At 46.1% G+C, this 25,186-nt stretch overlaps 1 protein-coding gene across 1 annotated transcript in view; it reads right to left on the bottom strand.

Moving 5' to 3' along the window:
- Positions 1–1,050: 1,050 nt before the first annotated feature.
- Positions 1,051–25,186, bottom strand: part of RSPO3 (R-spondin 3) — a 61,867-nt gene continuing 37,731 nt past the window's right edge. Inside the window, exons 4-5 of the mRNA XM_084261496.1 lie at positions 22,968–23,165; positions 1,051–2,088 (exon numbers count right to left, since the gene is read on the bottom strand). Of these exons, the coding sequence (XP_084117622.1) occupies positions 1,895–2,088; positions 22,968–23,165 (392 nt within the window). The 3' untranslated portion in view covers positions 1,051–1,894. The remainder of the gene's footprint in view (positions 2,089–22,967; positions 23,166–25,186) is intronic.

Consider the following 25,186-nt stretch of genomic DNA (forward strand, 5'->3'; position numbering starts at 1 on the left):
GTAGTGGGAGATCAGCTCACTCTGGGGCAGGATGTAGCTAAATTATGTGATGGAGGTGGGAGCCCACGAATAGCCACCCTAATCCAGTTTCCCACTGTTGGGTGCCTCTCACAGGCACTCATCTCCCCCTGCTTTTCTCTCTCACCCTTTCAGGCTGTGTTATACGTGATGAGATGTACATGCATGCGATACTCATCTCTGCAGCATTCAGCCTTTAGCATTTAGGTCTTGTCACCAGCAGAAATATAATATCTGCGTATAATTGGGGACTGGTTACAGAAAGTTTTGACTAATTCCCATGAAAGTTGAAGGCAAGCTGATGTACACACGTATCATTAAGAGACAAAGCTCTTACAAAGCACACTGAAGGAAACTATCCTGCATCAGTGTCTGGATGATTAGGATATTCCTCCAACAGTCACTGAAGCCTGTTGCTCCAGCTTCCTCAGCCTGAGCAACAGGTTTCAGTATTGGGCAAAGTCTATTTGAAGGTCAAAGAGGTGAGAAACAGAAGTAGTGAATGGGGAACTGGCTGAGAAGGCTCTTCTGCCACTTTTTCTGGTCTATGCACCATACTGGGTAGACTGTTACTCCTATGACAGCTGCCCTTGGGGAGAGCAGGGCAGTGAAACGCGTTCTGTGAAGCAGGCTGGGCCCTGGGTGCATTTCTGTACAGAGTAAATGATTTCTGAGCAGAGAGGCAGTGTTTAGCATAGCCTGTGCTTCACACATGGGTCACTCCAGCCATAGTACAGCCATAGTATAGCCAAGGGGTTCGGTTTGTTCTCTGAGCAGTGAAGATTTTCACCACTGCTGTGTCAGAGAGAAGAAACAGAGCAAGAATTTAGGTAAAATTGAAACAGGTGTTTGTAATTTTTGCCCTTCAGTAGATTTATCATTATAGCTACTCCTTCACTAGGTGTGCATTGTGGACACAAGTTGTGTCCTCTTCTGCCTGTGAAGCTGTGAAACGATTTCCCTTCCCTGCAGCACAAGGCAACCCGGCCACCGTGAAAAACACATACTTACATGGTCTCTTTTTCTGGTTTTTATTAACTCAACATTGTCTCCTACAAATACGATTTGTCATTCACCAGAAGGTTTGAAATGTAGACTTAAGTTACACATAGGTATAAAAAGCATAAAACAGCACACACGGTACCACTGTTCAGACCAGGAAACATCGTGGTGTCCCGACAGATGAGAGCGCGACGCGAGCTCGGCTCCGTTGCCTTCTGCCTTGGGGATCAGTCTTCACAGCTGCAGGTGCTTCTGCTTCTTTCCCCTCAGCTCGTGAAGCCCTGCCGACCTTTCCCTGGTGTTTCTCACCCACGTCTAGAGCACGGACCAGGGAACCACGGGGCAATCCCATTGTGCTCCACCAGAGGTTGCAAAACCTTGGGTTCCTGCTGGCTCTTCAGAAACGTTTTCCTCCTTCTCTTAATATTTATGTACAATATATGAAGGGATACGGTTTGCCTCTTTGTTTTAGACATATCTCTTGCCTCATACTTAAACAATAACTTGAAAAATATTTTACAAAGAAAAAGAACATTGCTCATCTGAACGTCATTCATTATTATATTGCTATATTTTATACCCTATTATTAATATATACAAAAATTCTTAATTGCCTTTTACAGATGCATGGAAGCATATAATATAACAGTTTTAAAGGATCCCATTTTTAGATATTTTTCTTTCTTGGCTCATGTCAATCTCTTTAATGAACGGTGGTTGCTCGGAGAATATAGGAAGTATTTTGGAATGTTGTTTAAAGTTTAATAATAACTGGTAGCATTGTCCATTTGCGGCCTGAATGGTTGGAGCACCTGTCAGGGCGATCTGGTAGAGATAGCAGCATCATAAGACTTAAAACAATCACGGAGGGCTGTTAATGTGCAGTGTCGGTGGGTGCCAGGTTCTGTTCTTTGTTCGGGGCTTTTCTCTTCTTCGGCTGCGTTTTGTTGTTGTTTTCCCTCTGCTCTCGGTTCTGTCTTCGGGCTGCTCGCCCTTTGCTCTCCTGTCTCGTCTCCTTGCTTTCATCTTTGCTGGACTTTTTTCTTTTCTCCTCCCTATTTTTTTTCCCTGGAATAAAAATGATGGCGCATTAGAAGATTTGCTCAGGCTGTTGCAGCTTCTGACTCCCTGGCTTTGCCATCGCCTGCGGAACTGGCCCTGGATTGGCACCTCCCATTAGAAGCTGGACATGAGCATTTCCAAACTAGTGTTTGGAAATGTCCAACTCTTCATCAGACTACTAAGTTTGTCCACTGGCCCAGCACCTCCCACCAGTCTGGCTCTAAGCAAAGAGCCGAGAGCTCCCCAGGGACTTCAGAGCTGGTATAAATATCTCACAGAGTCACTGTCAGTCTCCCACAGACAGGGGCACAGCTCCACGTACTCCACCAAAACACAACTGGTCTGGGGACGTGTGTGGCTGAAACCAGGTCACATTTAACTATTGACTGGTCTCAATTTGACCTGGACTGGGACCCAAAGCATATGGTGAGAGGGTAACGGCCATCATGTTGCCCCATTGCCAGTGTCTGCACTCAGCATCTATGTCTTTTAAAAATCCCTCTCCCCTCCCTTAACCCCCACCACACCCACATCCCCCGGGGTATTCTTGGTATTGCAACGTGAATCCCATGGCAAAGTGACAGCTCCAGCACAGTTGTGTGACCCTCCTCAGGTTAAACCAGACTTCATCATTGGGAAAGATCAAGGTCAGGCTGGATGGGGCTTTCAGCAACCTGGTCTAGTGAACGATGTGGCCTGCCCATAGCAGGGAGGGGTTGGACTAGGTGATCTTCAGAGGTCCCTTCCAACCCAAACCACTCTGTGATTCCTTGATTCTATTCCTGCTATTTTCCTTCATGCAGGTATGACATTGAGTTGAACTTGTAGGTACACAAAGCCTAAAAGAGATGGGATTTTTTTCTGTGTGGAACCATCTCATCTACTGAGCTATGCAGCTGAAATTCACCTGTGGTTAGATGAATCCCAATGATGGCTTCGAAAACAACCTCATTTGAGACTTTCATGGTACAATGTCATACTGGCTTATATGCTTCCTTACTTGGAGAAATTTCTGGACAAGTACTGAAAAGCATCTGGCCAAACTTTGTTCTATGTTATTATGGTAACCATACAACTGACAATAACCTATCCCTCTTTATTACAGCAAAAAGGAATTTTTGCTTTTAAATATCAACAAAGCCAATGCAGGCTTTCCTGCAGCAATGCTGGGGGAGCTGCACAGCCCTGGCAATAGCTCTTGCTGCTGAGGGTGCTGAATGCAGGGAATTGTGCCCATTCCAGACTCAAAACCAGAGCTGGAAGGTTTTGGTGCCTCGTTGGGCTCTGTGGGAGTAGGTCAGAGTGGGGGGGAAAGGTGCAGGGATGGTGGCTTTTTTCTGACGACCATCCAAGGAGGAGTAGTAGGTCAGATAAAGGGAGAGAGATGCATAGGAGGTGGAGAGAAGGCAGAAAGCAAGGAGCAAGACTAAGATGTGAGGATATGTTGTATTCTTTTCTTGTTGTGTAGCTCTATGGGCTCATTTTACAGCTTCTCCATTCCTTACCATCACTGCTTCAGATCAGAGGGCTTGGGAAGCTTTAGATACACGTGTTGAGTCAAGTAGGGACAAACATCTGCCTTTCCCATCTATTGTTTCTGAAACATGCAGTAAAGTTCTAAATGTAAAATGGCACCTCAACTGCTAGATAAACAGCCAGAGATCACCCCAATGTTTGCCCACATACCCTCTGAATTTGGCAGTGCCATCTAAGATGTGCAGAGGTGAGCATGAGAGACCTGCAGAACGGGCTCAAGGAGAGCTACCACCACTGGGAGAGCTGGGAGAGGTCCATGCAAAAGTGACCCTGCATCTTACTCAGCTGCAATGCTGCCTCTTACTAATGCACAAATGACAGTATGGAATCTTGTTCCAGTGGTTTGTAAATACAGTTGGCCCCAGACGAAATGTTATTTGAATGGAAACTGTCCAGACATTCAGTGTTTGACATTGTTCACTTGGTGATTAGCCAAAATCCTTCAGCTGTGACTTCCTAGCCACAATTCCTTAAGTATGTAGGAATGACATTTAATGGTTTCCTTTCAGTCATGGATCAAGATGTATATGTATTTATACATGTATGTGCAAGTATACTATGAACACACTGTCTCTGTCTAGCTGGAGACTTACCTAGGCATGGCTTTGCAGCTTCTGCTCTAGTCAGGCGGGTATCATTACAGGGGACAAGCAAAACTCATCTCTGGAAAGTACTTAAAACCCAGTCCTAGTTCTCTTCTAGGGTATTATCTTCTAGGATAACTAGTTTAGAGTCTCCTGGGCAATTTTATATGTGGTTTAATGGCATCATCTCCACGCTGTTGCCATTTGTAAAAGGATCTGTGGTCTAGACCCGTGCTGTTCTGGTAAAGCCATAAAGCATAGAAGGATCATCTCTGTCCAGGCTGGCAGTTTAGGTCCTTTCAGCATTCTTCTAGTGGGGGGTTTTGTATGACAAGGTAATGTTAATTCCAGTCAGCTCTTTGTCTAGCTTGGACCCAAGGGAAGTGGCTATCTGCTAGCAGTGACGAGTAGCTGGAGCCAAACTTTTGCCTGCCTCTCTTCCCCTGTTTATACCCCTGCTCTCTTCTTCACAGACATTGTTTTCCTGAATATTTTTCTCTTCTTCCTACCGCTTGCAGCAGCCCACCTCACAGCAACAGCACGGCGAGCTGGGCGCCCACAGCTGTGGAAGTTCAGTGGGAAACCCCAGCCTTTGGCTGCCTGTGAAACGAACAGTGCAAGAGCAGCAGGGGCCGTTACCTCTGCAGGCTCGTCCCTGATCACCTTCATGTTTGAAGAAGGAAAGGCAAGGGCGGCGTTAGAACCCAAGTGCATCAACGAAGCCAGCGACGCCATGATACAGCTGAGAAGAGAGCATTCTCCCGCCATTCCTGTGTCCCTCGTGAGGGTTGCGGCTGTTAGAGGATCCTTCTGTCCTCTGGCAGCCACGCTGTGTACACATGTGTATGTAGGTTGGAAGAGACCTTTGAAGATCATTGAGTCCAACCATCCCCATCCTGTGCTAAACCAGATCCCTGAGCACCTCATCAGCCCTTTCTTTGAACACACCCAGGGAAGGTGACTCAGCCCCCTCCCTGGGCAGCCTGTTCCAGCCCTGACAACTCTTTCAGTAACAATTTTTTTCTAATATCCAATCTGTCCCTGCCCTGGCACAGCTTCATGCCATTGCCCCTTGTCCCATCTCCTGTCCCCTGGCTGAAGAGACCATCGCCCACCTCTCTACAACCTCCCTTCAGGTAGCTGTAGGTGGTGAGAAGGTCTCCCCTCAGCCTCCTCTTCTCCAGGCTGAACATCCCCGGCTCCCTCAGCCGCTCCTCAGAGGATTTGCCCTCCAGCCCCTTCCCCAGCCTGGTTGCCCTTCTCTGCGCTCGCTCCAGGGCCTCAATGTCCTTCTGAGGGCGGGGAGCCCCGAACGGCACACAGCGGCCTCCCCAGAGCGCAGCCTGTACCGATGCGGGCGGCTCTTCGCTCGGCTGTGCCGCACTCCACTGACGTGCGGTAGGCACGCGGGGCTGGGCTGCCGCTGCCGCCCGCACGGGGGCGCCGCAGTGCCGCGCCGCGCGGAGGCTGAGGCGGGGGGGGGAGGGAGCCCCGGGAGGGGGCACCCCGCTGCCCGGCTCCCTTCGGGCCGGCTGCTGCCCGCCGGCCTGAGCCCAGCGGCCCTGCATGCCCAGAGGTTCCCTTCCCTCCGCTCTCGGGTTGTAAAGGGCAGGAGGGAGCCAGAAGCCTTCCCTCCACCCCCCCGCCGTCCGCCCCCCCGTGCTACACCTCCGGTCCCTGCCTTAGGTTGCGGGCACCAGGAGCTTTTCTTGGTGGGAAGGCAGCTGAGTGTGTGATGCTGCGGGATGGGAGCACTGCTTCCCCGTGGGGTATAGAATTCTCTTACAGCCATGCACACCGCTACTGGAACCTGTCCTCAGGTTCCTCTTTCAAAATTCAGAAAGAAAAAAGAATAATAATAATTAAAAAAATATTAAAAAGAGAGGAAAAAAAAAGAGGGCAAGTCTCTTTTTAAATAGGAGGCAGCCCAGTATTTCCCAAGAGAACGTCCTGCTCACGAAGATGCAGATCTGTGATATTCTCATAGTTGTGTGAAGCAATTGTTTGGCACTGGAACAGCTTTTATTCTGGAACCGAAACTGCACACTGCCAGCTGTACTGGAAGAACTGGTCTGCAGGCACTGCCCAGTGACTTTTCTTGCGGACAGTGGATTTTCCTTACTCCTTCTACTTTGAAGAAGGTCTACAGACGTGCTATAACTTTTGAGCAGCTCACTAGCTCACATTAACTGCAGACATGAAATTCATTCAGAGAATGGTATAATTACACGTCAAATCAGCTTAGAGGTGCTGAGTTCTTGTTAATCTAATTTATAGCCCCTGGTTGAAGAAACCCCTGCGTCTGTATTTATGCAATCCACGCCTGAATACATCTTTTAAGTAGGCAAGGCAGACTGTTTCAGAGAAGTATTTGCATTATTGCATCAGATGTGGTGTTTCCACCAGACCTATAGACATATTTTACGGACTAAAGGGGAGGAAGGGATGGTGTCGACTTAGGAGAACTTAGTACTTAACAGTGCTGTGTCAGAGTTATTTACTGAAAAAAATCACGTCTGATGCAGATTAACTACCACATGTTCCAGATTTCATCTACTTAAGGCATTGTCACTTAGCCCTGCTCTGTTATATTCAGCTGTAATTGCTACAGGGAACTCTGAGCGACGTATTTGCCCTCTTCTCCCTTCTGTGGGCACTGAAACCCCAAACCACCCCAGGCAGGCATAAAATCTGATTGTATGAACTGCTTCGCTTTGGTGGGAGGATGTCACAGGGAAGGTCTCATGGAAACACCAGAGGGATGAGAATTTGGCGTCAAGCATTTGGGATGATTGTATTTCTTTTGGAGAGATCACTCCCACAAAGAAATTTGCCCTGGGAGAGCAGAGGGGACAAGAGGAGTCACTGAACTGTGCCTGGTGGGGTTGCAGGCACCGACGTCATCGGCCCCTATCTGGAAGGGTTCTACTGTGCGTGTCACCGCGGACCACAAAATCCTCCCCACTACACTAATAAGCTGAAGAGCTGTAATAAAAGACCACAAGCCACAGCTGTAACGTGCCACAGTGTTCCTTCACATGCCCCACAGCCTCAGCTGACCTCCTAGCACTTTCACAGCTACCGGAGAACTGTCAGTGCTTGTGCTCTGGTTGGTACCAGCGCCCTGATACCTCCATATCCCATGAGGTACAGGGACAAAATCTGGGGGCTGTGCCACCCTTCTGTGTCACCCTCTTTCCCACCTATCCACCCCCTTCTCAGAGACTATATTTTAGCCTTCTTTTATTAAAAGTCTGTCACTGTTTCCTCATGATGCAACACGGACAACAACTGCATGACATATGCTGAGCATCGAGTCTTGTCATATTGTGCAAATGAGTAGATCACTCTCATTTTCAAGAGGTGACACATTTTTTTTCTGGAACACAGGCTGTAGCATGTCCTTCCTTGCACTACTTGCCAAGATAACAATCCTCCACATCACCAACTGCCCAGTGACGCAGAGGACATTCCCCTTTCATTCATAAGTCATTAGTGGCTGATTCATCTGGTGGGTCTTTTTGAAGTCTAAATAGCATAACTTTCTTTCCAGTAATCATTGTTTTTTCTAGTTGCAGTGCCCTATTTTCATGATCACTAGGTTTTCAGGTGACCAGAGTGGCAAGAGCCAACAACTTCAGAATGACCTGGGTGCTACATAGCTCAGCGCATTTCCTGGCCTTACTTACTTTTGAAGATCTATCAGCTGCCAAGGTGAATCTGGGTAAAAATTTTAAAGGAGCTAAGGTTCAAAGGCACTCAAGGAGAAATTAATTTGGCCAAACACAGGTTACCCTGTTGTTGAGATGCATGAGGACAGTCTAGCTGGCCTCAACATACCAGTCCAGATGGATACAGCTCTTCAGGCCTGTGTCACATCCACAGTCCTATGTGATCATCTTAAATAACCAAAGATACCTCAGATGATATTGACACTTATGGTTGAGCAACTGCATTAAATGACCTAGTGACCAATGGTAATTATGTCCCCTATTTCCTCTTGAAAATGGAAATACTCTAGATGTAGAGCCTAGGCGGTGTTGGAGCCTGAGGCCTACAGAAGTCCTTCTGTGAGGTTTAGGATCCTTCAGCTTCATTTGCCTCTGTAAATAAGATCTGGGCTACCAGAATGTATTCACTTGAAAAATGGTCTTATGTTGTGCTGGCAAGAAGAGGACAAATCTGGGGCAAGCATGTTAGGGGGATAAGAGAGCATTGTGTCCTAACAGGAAGAGATCAGGCCTGGGCAGCAGCTGCTTGCTCAAAGCCGACAAAGAGCAAAGAGAGGAGAGTGAGCAGGTCAGCTGTGCCAAGGCAGGAGATGTTGCAGGTAAGGAGCAAGTTGTATCCCACTGGAGATCATTTCTTCCATGGGCTGCTTGGGAAATGACACTGTTACACTCATGAGCTCATAAGCAGGGCTTATGGATAGTCCTTGGCTCAACTGCCTTGCGATGACCTCTTCGCAGTAGAAATGGGTTGGATTTGCCTCTCCTGTGCCATGGAAAAGACATTGCCAGTGCCTGAAAATGCAAGAACATCCTCCAGTCAAAGCAGCCAGAGGAGGAGGATTTCTATAATGAGTTCTGTTTGCTGTTTGGGGAGACATTTACTGCTGCCTCTTCAGACCAGTGCCTGGGGGGGGATTTACTTCCTTTGCACTTGCCTGTTGAGACTAAGGGAATTTGTTAGCAGCCCTGTTTTAATCAGGACTAATGCTGTGCTAACAACAGCGATTTTTATGATTACATAACAGTTTTCATCTTATAAGATCCCTCAGCTTATAAACACTGAACCTGGCATCCAAAGACAGGAAAGTAATGGCTGTTTTAGCAGAGCAGAAAACCACTCCACATTGCTTAGGACGGGAAGTGACATACACCACGCTGGTATTTAGGGAAGTGGTGTTTTCTCGCCGAGTTTGAGATTTTTAACAATGACTTCTGCACGGGGTTTAACTTTTACAACTCTCCTCAGACTTGTCCAAATCCACCATACAAGCCTCTTTTAAGACTAACGGAATCAGATGCCCCTACAGAGATAAGTGATAGCAGCGATTGGTACCAAAAAAAGCCTCACCCTGTTGTTAAGAGCGTCAGGATATTGGCAGAAATCTATAATTGTTTTCCACTAATAATCCATGCCCTCCTATTAGCCCAGATCGAGGTCATAAATACAGTCCTTTTCAGAGACTTGGTTCAGCTGGTGCAGTCATCTGAGCAAACCAGAAATAAAAATGTGATGCTGCATTATGTCAGAATTGCATGTTTAGTCTGCCTCTCTAGAAATAATCAAGAAAAGTTATACATGATAAGAGACAGATGCTAGTGCCTCAGCAGAGACTCGAACTCTTTCTAGTACAATAGCAAAAGGGAGAAAACACCCAGAGAAACTTGTTTCTTTCCTATTCAGATTTGTATTCTGAGTGCTCTGAAGGGAGGAATAAAGGATGAAAGATTTTTTCCTTGGCTTTAGTTAAACCAATTGCATTAATGTAACATGCCCATTCCCCAAATACTGGTGATGACCCAGATGTTTGGATGCAACTGTAAGAATGCCTTTTTCCCTAAAAGATCATGGGCTGTTCCAATGACTGAGTACACAGCCTGGAGGAGATTTGTGCATGAGGACTAGTAACTCTTGGGCCAGGCCAGCAGTTCTGCCCTGCTACCAGATGCCAGGTCAGGCAACCCAGGTATCTTCCACCATTTCATCTGCTGGTAGGGGTGCAGCTATACACTCACCCAGGACCCCCCTCCTTGCCATTCCTTTTTTGATGTCCCAGGAAGGTGAAGGGAGACCAGGAGTCAACAGGATGCACCTCTGGCCCCTCTCTGCACGGTTCACTTGTCCCCTCAACCCCAAGCACAATTTGTTTGCATTCCTGCCAGGAGTGACACCTGTGCTGACAGGTAGATGGGAGCCCCTGAGCGTCCCACAGGTAACCCAGGCCAGGCTGAGGGATGGCTGGGCCAGTCAGCAGTAGCTCACACGCAGGGGGACAGCAGTGCCTAACGGATCCACTCAGCATAAACACCAGCACAGAGCCAGGGTGCTATGACTTAAATTTGCCAGAGGCTCAATTCTGCCCTCTGTTGTACTGGCTCAAACACGTGGGGGTCACAGAGGTTGGTCTCTGATGTAAACGAAGGGATGGTCTCCTTTCAAGGGTACCTTTCAAAACAAGGTGTTGAAAAACAACTGCTTCTTTCTGTTTTGTGTCTCCAGTGTGTGTGTGTACAGTTTCAGCTCACTCCCTTCTCCAGGTAGTGCAAATATTTCCCAATAAATTTTCATCCTGCTTAAAATGACAGGTCAGGTTTCTAAATCTCATCCAGATCAGGGAATTTAAAGGGCCCCTTTCAAAAAGGGTGACATGGCATATCGCTTTGGCCACCTCCATATGTTTCAGGGAAGTTTTTTCTCACCTCCTCAGGAGAGACCTGGCAGTTCCCCAGGTAGAGGGCAGCTTGTAGAGAAGGTGATTGCAATCACCAAGACACTTGGGCTGCCTCTGAAAAAGGTTTGGGAAATTTTTGTGGTGAGATTCAGAATTTAGCAGGGGAGCTCAGGTGACCAAGCTGCTGGTAAAGGGATCTCAGGTTTTCATGGTCTTGAGCCCCTGTCAGCCTACCAGGTGCCAACCAAGGGCCAACCCAATGGATAAGCTGGCTGGATAGTAGGCAGAAGCCTAACACAAAGACAAAGTTGTTTCAAAACCTGCCTACTTACCACTGGGACTTCACAGAAATCAGCAAGTTTCTGGGAAATGTGATGATACTGATAATTTAGTATTTTCCATTCCTTTGGAAAATTCAGCCCGATAAAATATATTTTTTTAAAAATTCTTTCTAAGTAGGGGCCATGGAGGACATGCATGAAAAAAGCTTGAAGGCAAGTATTTTTAACATTGCCCGTAAGTCTTCAATTTGAAATGAATCACAGATAGAAATAGCCCAAGTAAATTTTATCCAGGCTGTCTTGTCTTCTTCTTTGTTTTTTTTTTTTTTTCCCCAAGAATGTGATAAGTTTATTCTTTTTAAATCCCTCTGGGGATGAACTGTGCGTTTAGAGCTGTTTGTAGTAACACAGGCTTTGCACACTGAAGTGGGCAGCCGGCTTTATGAGCAGCTTGAAGTGGAATGTGAGCGATGAGTAGGCCATGTGACAGTGCATCACTCCACTCCACTTCTGCATTTCATACGCTGACCACCCCACCACTTACATCTGAAATTTAGAGGAGGTGCAGACCCCATGGGGATGACAGGGGGCACCACCAAGTGCTAAGGAAAACCTGTAAGCCCTGAGCCACCCCATTAGGAGATCTGCCCTGCGTCCTGTCTAGCACCGTTCCCACCAGCAGCACACAATGGGGGTTCAGCAGTGCTTGCTGTAGATGTGTTTTATTTCCCTGCTCAGTGCTTGGCTGCTGTTTCAAAGTGCTAGAGCAGAGCTGGTAAACTGCTAACAGTGTGGGCTTTACTCTTCCAGGGGTGTCTGTGGGGTGTGGCGGGGCTGGCTACAGCAGCCAAACTGCAGGGCTGTGGAAAGGTTTGAGGGGACCTGAAGCAAAAGTTCAGCAAGAGATATTTTCTGTACTATGATGTATTGCAAGTTGGACACAACCAAAGCATAGCAACTGAAGTGAACACAGAGTCCTCCTCCCTTCAGTTAATGTTTTGAAGGACCAAACATCATGCTTCAATCAAATAAGAGATCTCAGGATCCTTCTTTACTGGGTATCAGCATCATTCCCTTGCTAAAGCTTAAAGGTAGCAGGGGCTGGATCACCCACTGGCATTCCCTCCCACCACCCACATCCGTACAAGAAATAAAGTCAGTTCCTCTGGATTTAAACTAAATCCTTCTGGTTTAGCAATGCACATTTCTACTTAAGCAATAAACATCTGTCGTCCGCCATTCATTAATATTAATTATAAATGGTCACTAGCTCATGGGATCCAAGTCCACCAGCTGAGATTTTTCCAACTCTGACCTTGTTAGGGTTTGTATAAAAAGTGTTCAGAAGGGTCCTTCGGAGCTCGAGGCCAACAATAAGAGCAGTTTGCGTTTAGATTATGCACTTAGAACAAGGGCAGTCAGGAGGGGTGATGGGGAGCGGGGGAGGGAGGGGCTACAGACCCCGAAACAGTGTTCCTTTAAATGCTTAAGAGTTTTAGACCTTCCTGCAGGCTAATGACAGGGAGAGGCATTGTCTATAGCGAAACTGGCCCGGCCATTAAACGTTACTGTAAATGAAAGGTTGCGTGAATTAAAGGTTGTTCATCTCATGTTTCAGGAATGTAGCTGTGTTTCATGTCTGCAGCCTGTTTTCCTTTTAAACGGAGTCCTTCAGATGACAAATGAGAGAGTGAATTTCAGAAAGCAAATGGGTAGAAGTAAATACATGCTGAGGAACAAAGCAGAGACATAACTGTAGCTGTAAATCTTTACGCTGGGGCTACTGTTCGACGGAGATATTGGGGAGGATTAGACTAGAATTAAGAAATTTCATTACTGGGTCATTTTGCTTGTAAACCAAGAAACAATAGAAAAATCCCCACATTTAAATGCTTAATTCTAACCTTAACATCACCTGTATATGTTTCACTCACAGACTGCCAGCTAATCCTTTTGCTACCATTTTGGATTTCAAGGACCTGAAACCAGGAGACTTAGGAAATGCTTTTTCTGAATTTTGCCTGGCCATGGCATCTCTGAATGATAAATCTTTGGGCTTTTTTTCTCCCCTTTTTAATTTCTTGCCACTGCAAAATCGCTTTAACAAAAAATACTGGAAAATTGTATTTGTTTGCATCAATCCTTATAATTTGCTCATTTCTTGTTCAGGCCAAAGCATTCAGCAGTTTTACCCTCGTGGGCCACATCTTTTTCTGCTCTTAAAGGATACATAGCTTCACTGGCAGAGAGGTGCTGGCTTATATCTCTGGTGAATTAGTGTAAGAAGTTCACTGAAAATTTCAGCAAGAAAATCCAGCCCTGTACTCTTCCTATTACAGTGATTCAAAGCTGATGAATGCGAAGAGGAAGATGAACAGATATCTCAGCAATGCAAATGACTAAACTGGACAAAATGAAAGGGAAGTTGGTTTTAGTTCTTTGACTCTGGCCCAAATAAAAGTCTGAGCTTAGTAAAGACAGCAGGAGGCCTTATATCGGTGTCAGTCAACAGAGATACTTGGATTTGTGCTCTGCGAATGTGCAGCACGCTGTGTCTCTCTGGGAGTCTTGCAGAAGGCAATGGGTAAGGAAAAAAAATGTGGAAAATTTTTGTAGCAATTTTAGAAATGTTTATCAAAGTGTTCTCTAGTCCCTTACTAGGCTATGAAGCTGAACTCCTATCCTTAGCTTGTCTCTGATGGATGTTTGTCTAAGGGCCTTAAAAATCTTCCGTGATGGAGATCCCCAAAACCTCTCTCTTGATCTTTATGGTTTCTGATAACAACACGGGATTTTATCATCTCATTGGGAACGCTCTGAAGCTCCTTTGGACCTTTGTAAAGCAAAGTTGCAGCAGGGAGTGTTTTCTGTTTCAGTGCTCTGAGGTTGGAAGAGAGCTGGGAGTTGGCAGCATCAGCAGACCAAAGGCTACATCAGGTGTCAGAGCTGGCAGGGACAGTGTGCTAAGAGATGGGGAGGCTGGAGATGCAGAGACCTGGGTGGGGAAAAGCAAACAGAGCTGCCTGGGTGGGGTAAGAACAGACAAATATCCAGTAAGATGAGGAGAAACAGCAGCCAAAAAGTGCTGCTTTGTTTTCGCTTTGTTACAAAGGAATGCTGAAAATCCCTTCCTTACAGCTAGATCCAAAGTGCTCTGAAGTCAGTGGGTCTCAGAACAGGCCCTTTAAGTGGCTGCTATAACACAATAGTGAATGAGTGCCATTGCTGTCCTCGACTGGCAGTGCTATAGAAGCATGGCTATACATGGAAGTACTCCCCAGCCCTGGATTTAGCTGATTAAACAGCATTCCGTGTGTCACCATTAGACTGGAGACATCCACTGCCTGATTCACTCTGAAGCTCACATACCCCAAATGTTTTGCATTCTTGAACCTAAATTTGATAGATGTGCTAGCAAACTTCTCTCTTGCATTTGTTCTTCCTTCCAGGACACACAGGCCAAAATAATGAGGTGTTTAGATCTCTGGGTGGTGAGGGCAGGCTGAGTCCTGCTGTCAGCAGCCACTTCCCTTCGCCTCTACTTTGTGGCGATACTGCCCAAAGGTGAGAAAACAGCTTGCTCTGGTTCTCTGGACAGTCAAGAGAAATAAGTTGTCAAGATATCTTGCTGTGGCACACAGCCCAGAAGAGGCTCATTTCCTCCTCCATCTGTGACAAGATGTCCTTTCAGAAAAGAGCCCCTTAAAGCACTACAAGTTAGGGCAAGAACTTCAGAAACATCCACTGCGAGGAGTGATAGAAAGGCCAGTGTAGAGAGAAGGAAGATTAAGTGAGGATGTGTCAGCTGAGCAAGGAAGTGATGTGGGGCAAGAGAGAATGATGCTCTGCCCTTTCACATGTAATCTCTGCCCTGCACTGAGAGGAGCAAGAAGCCAGTTTCCTATTTGCCTCTCCCTCTAACAGAAGAATGTCACGTTGGTGAAAGTTCCACAGGTAAGTAAAGTACAGCTGTATCAGGGAAGAGGGATGGAGACCAGGCAGACCCCTGCGTGACTTCCCAGCATAACTGGTAGTTTGGTTTAGGACTCTCTTTCACCTGCAAGAGCCATCCTTCCTCAGTCAAACCTGCTACAGAGGGAACAGCCCCAGCTAGTTGGGGTGCAAGCTGAAAGGTGGCCAAGAAGAAGACTTCTTGCCTGCTTTTCTTCAGCAGTATAGACATGGCTGTGGATTTCACCTTCTAGAGGTGGAGCTGCTCCTCTCAATCCCAAACAATTTTATTCAAGGAGGAAGATTTTAGGCAGGTGCTGGAAATTTGGTGCTGAATGAATACCTGGTGGTCACTTTGGAAGGGGATGGAAGAGAGGGTTCATGAAAGGATTGTGTTTCCTTCTGTTTTTCCTAAAGCTCAGGCATCTAAAGGACAGTCAGCCAGCCAATTCTGGAGCACAAGGAGGCACCACAAGGGAAGATCAGGAAGAGTAAAAGAGCTGATTTCTATCCCTTATTTGGTTTAGTGATCTGAGGAAAACAGCTCTCACATCGTTCACATTTTAACAGAAGAACACAGTCAGCTTCTTTCTGATTCACTTCCCTTACGAGCAACCGACCACACACCTCCTTCTCAGCTCTGACACCTTTCCAGTTAATAGGAGGTTGATGCCATTTACCAGCAGTGTGTCTGGGCCCATTTTTTATAGCACGCTCCAGAGGACCTCAGGGCAGCTGGGCAATCCCCTCTGCTCCCAGACCCCCCCCAAGGACCTGGCAAGACAGGAGCTGGTAGTGGGAAAGGAGAACATCTCCCAGGGAGCGCCAAGACTGCATCGGCCCAGCACCCTGTGAGGCTAAACCCGATTTTGACATGTGAGCCCCGTCCCTGGAGGTGTTCAAGGCCAGGTTGGATGGGGCCCTGGTCAGCCTTGTATAGATCCAGGCCTGGAGGTTGGTGTCCCTGCCTGTGGCAGGGGGGTTGGAGCTCTGTGACCCTTGGGGTCCCTTCCAACCCATGCCATGCTATGATTCTATGCTATGTGCAGAGGCACACAGCGTATGTGTAGGTATTACCTGCTTGCACGGTGGACACGAGCCTGTCAGAATTGGGAGGGATGGCAAGATTTTAATATTCACGCTAACACATCATAAATGTACTTGTAGCAAAATGCAATAGGACTATCGATTAATTCAGATTTTAAGATCTCAGTTTGCAGGTAATAACCTAATAACAAAAATGCCTATCAATAAATCATGAAAATGCCGTGACTAAAGCTTAAAAATGGCTTTTTCCAACCTTTTCAGCCCTTGAATTCTACATCCTTTACTATTATCTATTCTGACTCATATCAATCCTACTTTTCCCCTCCTAACTCTTCTCACCCAGATCTCTTCCCGATCGCATCCCTCTCTGCCAGCCCGAAGCAGTGGGCAGCCCCGTGCTGTCCGTGCCCTGCCTCTCTCAAGGTAGCCCTGGGACCCCACGTCCCCTCACGTTGCAACTAGCAGATTCCCAGTCTCAACCACTTTACGCTCGGAGGCTGGAAATGTGTTAAAGTTAAAGAGTCAAAACCCCTGCAAGGAAAGGAAATGAGAGGTCCTCTTGGCAGCAACAAACAGAAAATAAACAACCAAACTCTTCACAAGACAGATTCCTCAATTATAGTAACTCAGGCTCACAAAGGCCAGAGTTATGACCCGCTGGCGTATGCAGTATGTAAACACAGGGATGCAGTAATTAGCTTTGTGTTCATTTTGAGGCTTCAGAAGTCCGGTGACCCGCCACGGAGTAAGGTCATTAACCACAATCACACTAGTGACCTTCACGCAGGGACACCCCATCTCTCACAGTTACACCAGCGAACTGTGCACTGGGATGTCTCCCCGGCTCACATGCCTCAGCCCTCTTGTTTTAAATGCCATTGAGCGAAGTGCACGAGGGAGAGAGGATGTGACTGTGGGGATGTCTTGCTCTTACTTTCCCATGTAGCAATGCTTGGAACTTAAAAATGATTAAGTAAAAGTACCTAGGACTAAAAATACCCAGAATTTTCCCCCCCTTTTTTTTTTTTCATTTTAACATCAGAAACAAATGTTGAAAAATAGTACAGTGAGGAATTGTTGGCCTGGTGTGGGCCTCCACTGCCCTGGGAAGAGCCTTCTATCTTTGGTGTGTGGAGTGTACAGGGACAGACTATTGGTAGCTCGGTCCACAACTGCCAATTCACCTTTGCATAAGCAGGTGTGCAGCCTTTGCTAGCTGTTTACCAACAAGAATAACAAAACACTGCTCCAAGACTGATTTCGCCAGCACTAAAGGAAATTAGTACTGGGAATGAGCAGTTTTCAACTCCACTCCCTCTTTTATTTTACTGTGCCTGATCCATGGATCCCCTGATACACACTCGTCTTGCTTACAGTGTCAGCCTGGGTGAGCCTTGGCTTAGGTTTTGCAGCGTTACAAAGTCATTACTGTGCAGATAGAGAAAACACGACTAATTTAAAAGTTAGTAGGTAAAAGTCCAGATCACTCATGCTAGGCTGTCCTTAACAGTCACTGGAAAGAAACAGGCACTTTCAGGAGGCAAATTATTTTGTCCTTCTTAGAATCCATCTTACAGCATCACAGATCCCCATCCCCAGGTGCAGTATTAACCCCACCATTGACATGACCCTTCCTTAGACAAAACCAACTAATTCTTAGCTGTCCAATTTAAGTGCATCAAACCCCATCGTGCTTTTGCCTATGGAGGTTCAGTGGGATCTCAGTTTGTTGTTCTTCATTGGAATTCTCAGACAGCCAATTGCATTCACTCCAAATTCAGACTGCCCAGTGTGAACACAAAGTTCAACAAAATGCACAAGAATCTGTTCCAGAGGCTTGGCAGTCCAGAGTTTTATTTTTTTTGGGGGGTGGGGGGGTGGGAAAAGAAATTAGTGTTACCAAATAAAACACATTAATGTGGCACATACTTTTGCAAATCTAAAGTGGCTACACAGGAGTTTCTGTGGGTTGTGAAGACCATGAAACCCGGATTTTATGTGCCACAACTCAAAACGTGTAGAAAGGAGAGGTGAGACTCCCACTGATTTCAAAGGCTCCCCTCACTACTGTACTTCCACATACATTTTAAAAGCTGGTTGAACTTACACATCTTTTATTTTAGTAGGGGCTCGCTTTTTCTTTCTCTCTTTGGCATGGGACAGCTTAACAGACTGTTGGTGAGATTAGTGCACCTCAAACAGAGATCAACTACAGAATTTATTCTCTGTAAGAAAAGGGGCAAGTTAGTTTAGACTCCAGAGCCCTCTGTGCTCCCTTGTTATATGATTCCATATGGCATCAGAGCGTGTACATTGGGATGGGTAATGCAATGAGTTTAAGTTCAGTGAGTGAAAATAGTTTATTGCCTAATATTTTAAGTTTGTTAGTATTAAGTTACACTGTTTTCAACTAAAGTAAATTCTTGATGAATGGCTTGGGATTTTTAGCTGAGTGGTGTTTTTGGAAATCTGATGGATGCCTGATAGGATTCCTTCCTCACACTATAGCCAACTGAAGACGTTTTCAGACAAGATCTGATTTATAGGCAAGAAGCACTATGTGGACATAAAGCAATAAGGGGTGAAAGAACTAGTTCGAAGAACCAACAGAGATGACTTGAGACTCACTTCTCCAAGTCCAACCTGGATTTTTATATTCACAATTATGCAGTACAGGATAAAAGCATTTGCTTTATTTCCCCAAAATATATACACTTCCGCATTAAAACTGCCCAACACAAATCACGTTCCCCTGGTTCCCTTGTGTTCACATCTAGAATTCAGCTCCACATGGCAGAGCCACTGCTTTCTCTCCTATTCTTGCTGTGCCCACACAGACAAAGCCACAGCACAGTACCTGTATTCTCCTTACAGCACAAACCACTGACTGACAAGCTCCCTTACCTCCAGGGGTTGCAGACGTGGGAGTTTTTAGCAAAATCACCCCACTTCCTTTGGGAACTGTATCCTGCTTTCAGACTCTACAAGGTGACAGTTCCTACATCCCACGGTGAAAAAGAAATGCACTATTCTACCTCCTTCCCACTGTGTCTTCACGTCTAATGCCTGAATTTTTGCCTGCCAGGAACAGGAACTTCAGTCTGTGGTGGCACAGAACTGGATGCAGAGAGCACTGGCTCTCTCCTTTGAACTTCTCAGTGCCACCACCAGTGTGCAAACGAATCCATAAATGAACAAGCAGCAACTGAAATGCATTATTTCTTTGTTTGCAACTGTGTAAACAACGCAGCCTATCCGTTGGCTGGCCTGATACCCAGGCTTATACGATGCCTGCCTTGTTCATAACTACCCACTTAGTCTTTGGATGGGCATATTCGGTCTCTTCAAACTGATCAGGACGTGTTCTCTGACAGCACTTGAGCTGTACTCTCTCCCGGGGGGTTTGGTTGGGGCTCTCATCAGCAAGTCACAGGGTGAATGTTCCCTCCTCGGCAGTTACTCATGCGCGAAAACACGCGATTCCTTCCTCCCCACAAATACTTTTGCCTGGAACTCTGATATTTGTCTTTTGGCCAGTGAAAGTCAGTCTCAGGCGCTTGCAGACAGCGGCCCGAAGGGACTCATGTTTGGCCAGAGCACGCTTGTTACGGCAAAGAAACAACACTGACGGGTAATGTGCAGTGTTGGAAGAGCTCTGTGAGTTACGCGCTTCCAGGACATCTCTGTGCCATTTGGCACTAACAGAGGTGGTGGCTACAGGAGACACATGACTCTCAATGTATGGCTGTCAGAGAAAGCTAGGAGCAAAGAAGGTATTAGCTGGGGGAAGGTGAACGTCAAAACGCTCTGCGCCGGGGCAGCAGGACATAAAAGCACGAGGGAGAGAAAGGAAGAAGGAATTGGAACTTAAAACAATTGTGTAGTAGTGCAGACTAAGAAGAACTCGCCATCATGGGATTAAGAGAAGAGAATGATGACACAAATTACAGTGAGGTTTGGACGGAGCTGAATTATAAAAGGAGCCTGTGTGTGAGGCATACGGGAATTGCCACGTCAGAACACACTGGATCAACTGGTCTAGTGATAAAATGAGTAAGAAGAACTTTTTAGGGTAGTTGGGCTATTTGTAACCTCGGTCTTCTCATTCGTTTGCATTCATTCTGAAAATAGCAGCACCGTCTCCCAGTAAAACTTCATTTTATAGCCAGAGAGGGGAACAAAAGAGTTGCAATAGATCTCACCGACTTTGATGACACAGATGGAAACAAACAAACAAAAAAAAAACCCCTTCTCTTCATCCACTTTATCTCATTTTGCCTGGCTGTTCCAGAAACATGCCCTTGCTTCTGTGTGATAGCAGCGACTTCACTGACTAACATCCTGTCTCTGATCTCAACGTCTTGAGCAAAGTCGCTGAGGCGTCTGTGACGAGCGTACCCCGTCATCATGCGGTCTCTGCCCTGACTCCCTCAGCCACAGACATCTATTTAACAGGGAAAAGGCCGAGGCTGGCTGAGCTAACCCTGTCCTCATGGCCGCAGGGAAATCATTAGCAGCGGCGTTGGTGATGCCTGGGTCTGCTGCTAGACTTCAAAACCCAGTGTCGTGAAAACTAAACGCCTGAGTGGCAACAGGGAGCCGTGCAATGCAGAGAAAGAAAACCATTTTCAAGATTTCTTCCCAGTAAATATAAATATATTCACTTTCCCTTGCACTTCCCAAAGTGTTGTCATTGTTACCTCCTTCTGCACTCACAAACTGGATGCAGCTAGCCATAACAACAAAGCCTGGCTTGGTTTCTGTGCAATTATTCTGTTGTTAAAAGGGGAGCACAAATTTCACCCTGTGCAATAAGGGACAGTAGCAGTAGGGAAGATAAGCTGCCCGGAGATTAAGTTGGAAAGCTTCATTTTCCCCATTCCAGTGGGAGCAGAAGGAAAACTTTCAGCTTAATTCTCAGTTTCCTGGGTTGTCACCATAATCCATCCCTTAAAGCTTGTTTACCCTCATATTTTATGTGTGAATTTCCTCAGGTTTATTATGAATTATCTTATTATTAATAATATCTTCAATTCATCTCCTTGTGAAGGTGTATGAAAGTGAATGGGCCAGACTTTTGTGGATAGTAAGACGTATATAGTGATCTCATAGACATGCAAATCCCAAGGGCATGGGTAGAGTTGGAACATAGATTCCATCTACCTGCATTGGTTTCAAAGGAATTGTCTACTGAGTGTTAAACAAGCTAGAATGTAGTCTGGGAGTTGTTCAAAAGGAATGAAAAAATCCTTCCTTTATGCACATTGCAGGGAAAAAAAAAAGAAAGAAAGAAAAAGATTGTGCACGAATTCTTGTGGTGCACAGTATTTTTCAAGTATGGTTTGGCTCAGATCCCATAAAATAAAAATTGACAGTAAAATACGTGAGTAGTTTCTTCTAAAGTACTTCCTAGGCAGGAACAGCAGGCATTTCTCAAAGAGAAATGTCTTGTCCAATCTGAAGGGACTGCCAAATCGCCATAAGCAAATACACAACAGCATTCTCACCTCGAAGCAACACTTTCACAGCTCCAGAATTACATTTCACTCCTATATTTTCCGTTCTTACAAAATTAGCTTTGGTAGGTGGAAAAAAAAAAAAAAGGCCTGTTTCCCCCAGTTACAGGGGACTAATGAGAGAGGCTGTGCTTTAATTTGTGCCACTGTGCAGGAGCAGAAGCGAGCACGGACACTTGAGACAGAGATTCTTCTAAGCATAAGGGACCCATAAACAGCTTGCCTTGGCTGCTCCCCTCAGGCAGATGTATGTCTTTACCTCTTCAAGGCACTGCCTGACATGAGGAGGAGGAGGTGACATCTACCCCGTAGTTTCCCATAAATCAGTAGATCCAGCCAATTCTTGAGTGAGGAGGACGCACTTGCAGCTGTCTGGATCATAAGATCCTCCTTCTAACATTATTCCCCTTCCCATGAGGTATATCCCTAATGGAGCAAGCCAAGCTTTGAGAGGATTACAAGCTCCCAACCCCTTCAGTGGTTCTGTACGTGGTCTGCAGCAACCCTGTCGATCACTCGTCAATGAAACAGCGCGTTACTGCTCGGCACCAGCAGCTCACGCTGGCTCATGGGTGTTCACACAGGGGGCAGCTGCTTCACCCGCTGCACTCACCCTCAAAAGGGGTGGAACCTTGCTTCTGAGGTGGGAGGAAAGGAGGAAAGAGAAGGCATGGGGAAATGGGAAGGATGGGGAAAATGGGAAGGGTTGGGAAAAGGAAATTTTCCATTGGTGCTCCTGTGCTACCCAGAGTAACTACACCAGAGACAGAGTGAGTGACTGCCCTGCTGCAAGAAGGGGAGAAAGGGGAACAATGGAACCACAGTCTCTGCAGGGTGGGATATTTGTCAATTATTATTTCACCAAATTCTTAAGCACCTCCCATTCCTAACATCTGGGATGCCATTCACAAGGTGCTGTGATGGGGAGCAAGTCCAAGAAGCTAGCCTGCATGGAGGGGCAGCTCTACTGGCACTCTTGCTTATTGGGTGAAGCCAAGCAGAATTTCTCTTGGCTGCCATGAAGTGTTGGTGGTCTTTCTTCCACGCTGAGACATCATGAGCCAGATCAGGCCACGTTGCTCAGTCAGAGCTAGTAGAGAGTGTTCAGGGTGGGAGAGAGACCACAGAGCTGCAATTGCAAGAGTGATGGTCTTACCTGTAGGGAAGCATGAAATGGGAAGCAGTTTGGAGGTAAGCCCATGGTTGATGTCTGAAACTTGGCTGCCTGATACCCAACAAAGAACTCCCACCATGACATGCTTTACGATGGATCTTTTGGTTCTGATCTCCACATGCAACCCCTCATCTTGGCAGCTCTTTCGGCAGAACTGAGAGAGAATGTGCCTTCCCATCCAGCCACCCTGTTCTCTCTAGATCACACAAAGCACATTTTTTGGAGCAGCATTAGGACTTTATTTACTCCAGGCAAGGGCACAGTTCTCTCCAGCCCAAAGAACACCACATCAGTTGGAGCTTTGGTGAAGCCTGCAATCGAGGCCTGGGAATTCAGATGTGAATCATTAAACAAGCACAATACCAATCTCATATTATGACGATGATAACGTGGTACCTTTTCCTTCCTTCTGACATCTCTTTCTTTGTACAATACATTTTCTGCTCTCGCTTGTAGCTGGGCAAGGATTGCCCCTTGCTGACGGATGCTGTACGATCTCTCTGACCCTTACTTCATTTCCTCTTTTGAAACCACATGTTTTTCCTTTCTTTGTGCAAGGGCTCCATGGACTCCACTCACTAGCTTCACAGTGCACTGCAACAAACATAGGACAAGCTGAGCCTGGCCAGTATCTTTTTTTGTATACACAATGCATATGGTACATTAATTTTATTCTGCATCAGCCATAAAGTGGCAAAAATTAATGGAATTAATCAGGATTTGCAGCAGTGGATTGACATAAATTGGACTGCTGAGGATATACTGAAGAAAATAATGTCAAATAATTGTCAGTTACTATTTGTACTCATCATTTTGTAATTCCATTCCTGAAACAGGGCAACAGTAAGATAATTGGTCTCAACGAAATCAGTTTCTGGGGGTTATTCTGAGGTTTCTTTGGTTTTGAGGAAGTATAAATCCTTGTAGATTCAGTTGAATTAAACTTTAGTCATGCCTGTGTGAAAGGAGAGCGAAGTCGCTGGGTCAGGCTGCTGCAGTTGGTCTCAAAGGTAGTTTGAGTTTGGAAATCAGCGGAGTTATAAAGGACCAACTGATATGAAATGGCATTCCATTAAGAATCAAGAATCTCTGGTGATATTCTGCATGGTATTCAGCCTAAATAGTGAGCGAGCCAGCACCTGTAGCATATGCAAGCTGTAAGCAGGCAAAGCAGGAAGGAATTTGTGCAGGGGGGTGCAAGCTTTTCAGAGAGGTGCGGGTTACACTTTCTAGACCACAGTGATCTGAATGCACATCCCGTACTATTGGGGACTTAAAACATGCAGAGCTGGACACTTGTCCAAACAGTGTAGACAAAAATGGGAGTAACCTTGGAAGCTTAACCATGTGCTCTTAAAAGCTAGCCTCTTGTGCCATCTCCTCAGTATCCTCTTGATAAAATATAGCAAACATTTACATTTACTTTACGTTCACATGCATGCTTAAGACTATAAGCCACCACTGAGGAAGGAAAGGCTTCCTCCCCCCTCTATAAGGAGGAATTTGTAAATCAACGTTTTTTTGCGCTCCAGAATTTACTTCCAAATTTTTCAGGACCTAAAAATATAACTGACCTCAGGCAATCTCTGAGCCTTCCTCCAGTGAGTTGTCATGTGGGTCATTTTGTTTTTCCTACTACACTGGAGCTCTCCTGTGAAAATAATTGGCCTTCACGTGCACAAAAAGGTTCTGTTTTTCCTCCGTAGCTTTAAACGCCTTTTCCTCCCTGAGACTGACTCACTGGTCAAGCAGCTACGGCTACAGCACTTGGAAACAGCCATCAAGAAACAAACACAATCCCCTGAATCTCTTTCAAAGAGGAAAGTCTTTGCTTGAAAATAAAACCATAAAAACCGTCGCTGCCACCTGAACTAATATGCCTTTGAGAAGGAAAATGCCAAACTGCTGTACATTGGTTTTATTCCTGAATTACTTCTCCTCCAAAGCCTGCGATGCCAGGGAGAGCTATGTGCACCATACTGTGTGGGAGGAGATCTCCATCGTGGCCAGACTGTGCCTAAGTGCTCCCTGGTTTGGTGGCTGAAGAGGTTACTGCTTCCCACCACCGTTCACAGCCCTCAGCCACCACAACTCACAGCCGGTGTACTAAAACAAGCTGAACCTTGCCACAGCTGCGGTGCGGCCTGGGGCAGCCCAGAGGCAAAAATATCCCCCTCACTCTGCTTTCAGATGGAGGGATGGAGCAGACAGTTAGGTGTGGTGACTTCCAAAACTGCCCCCGGCATGAATAATCAGAGCTTGTGAGTCAGAGGCTGGAAGGACACAAAAGCAGGTCTCTTCTCCACAGCCAGTGAGTCACAGGACCAGTGTGGCCAACCTCATTCCTTCTGTGACAGTGCCATACTATGTGGTGGTTTATTTTAACCCTCAGTCACTGGGGTCAGGTGATTATGCACATAGGGGTTTTTTTTTCCTCAATGTTTTAGTTTCTAGTCTTCACCTCTGTGAAGGTAAGCTCCAGGATGCAGGCACATGCATGCTTTGAAGGCTCAGGTAGTACAAGGGAGCTAAAGCAAAGCAGTTAGTATTTTAATCTTTGAACTACATGTGGAGTCTGGCTCAGGATTTTTGAACCTTTGATGTTAGCAGTGCTG

This window comes from Gallinula chloropus, assembly GCF_964237585.1.
Source record: "Gallinula chloropus genome assembly, chromosome: 3".
Lineage (NCBI taxonomy): Eukaryota > Metazoa > Chordata > Aves > Gruiformes > Rallidae > Gallinula > Gallinula chloropus.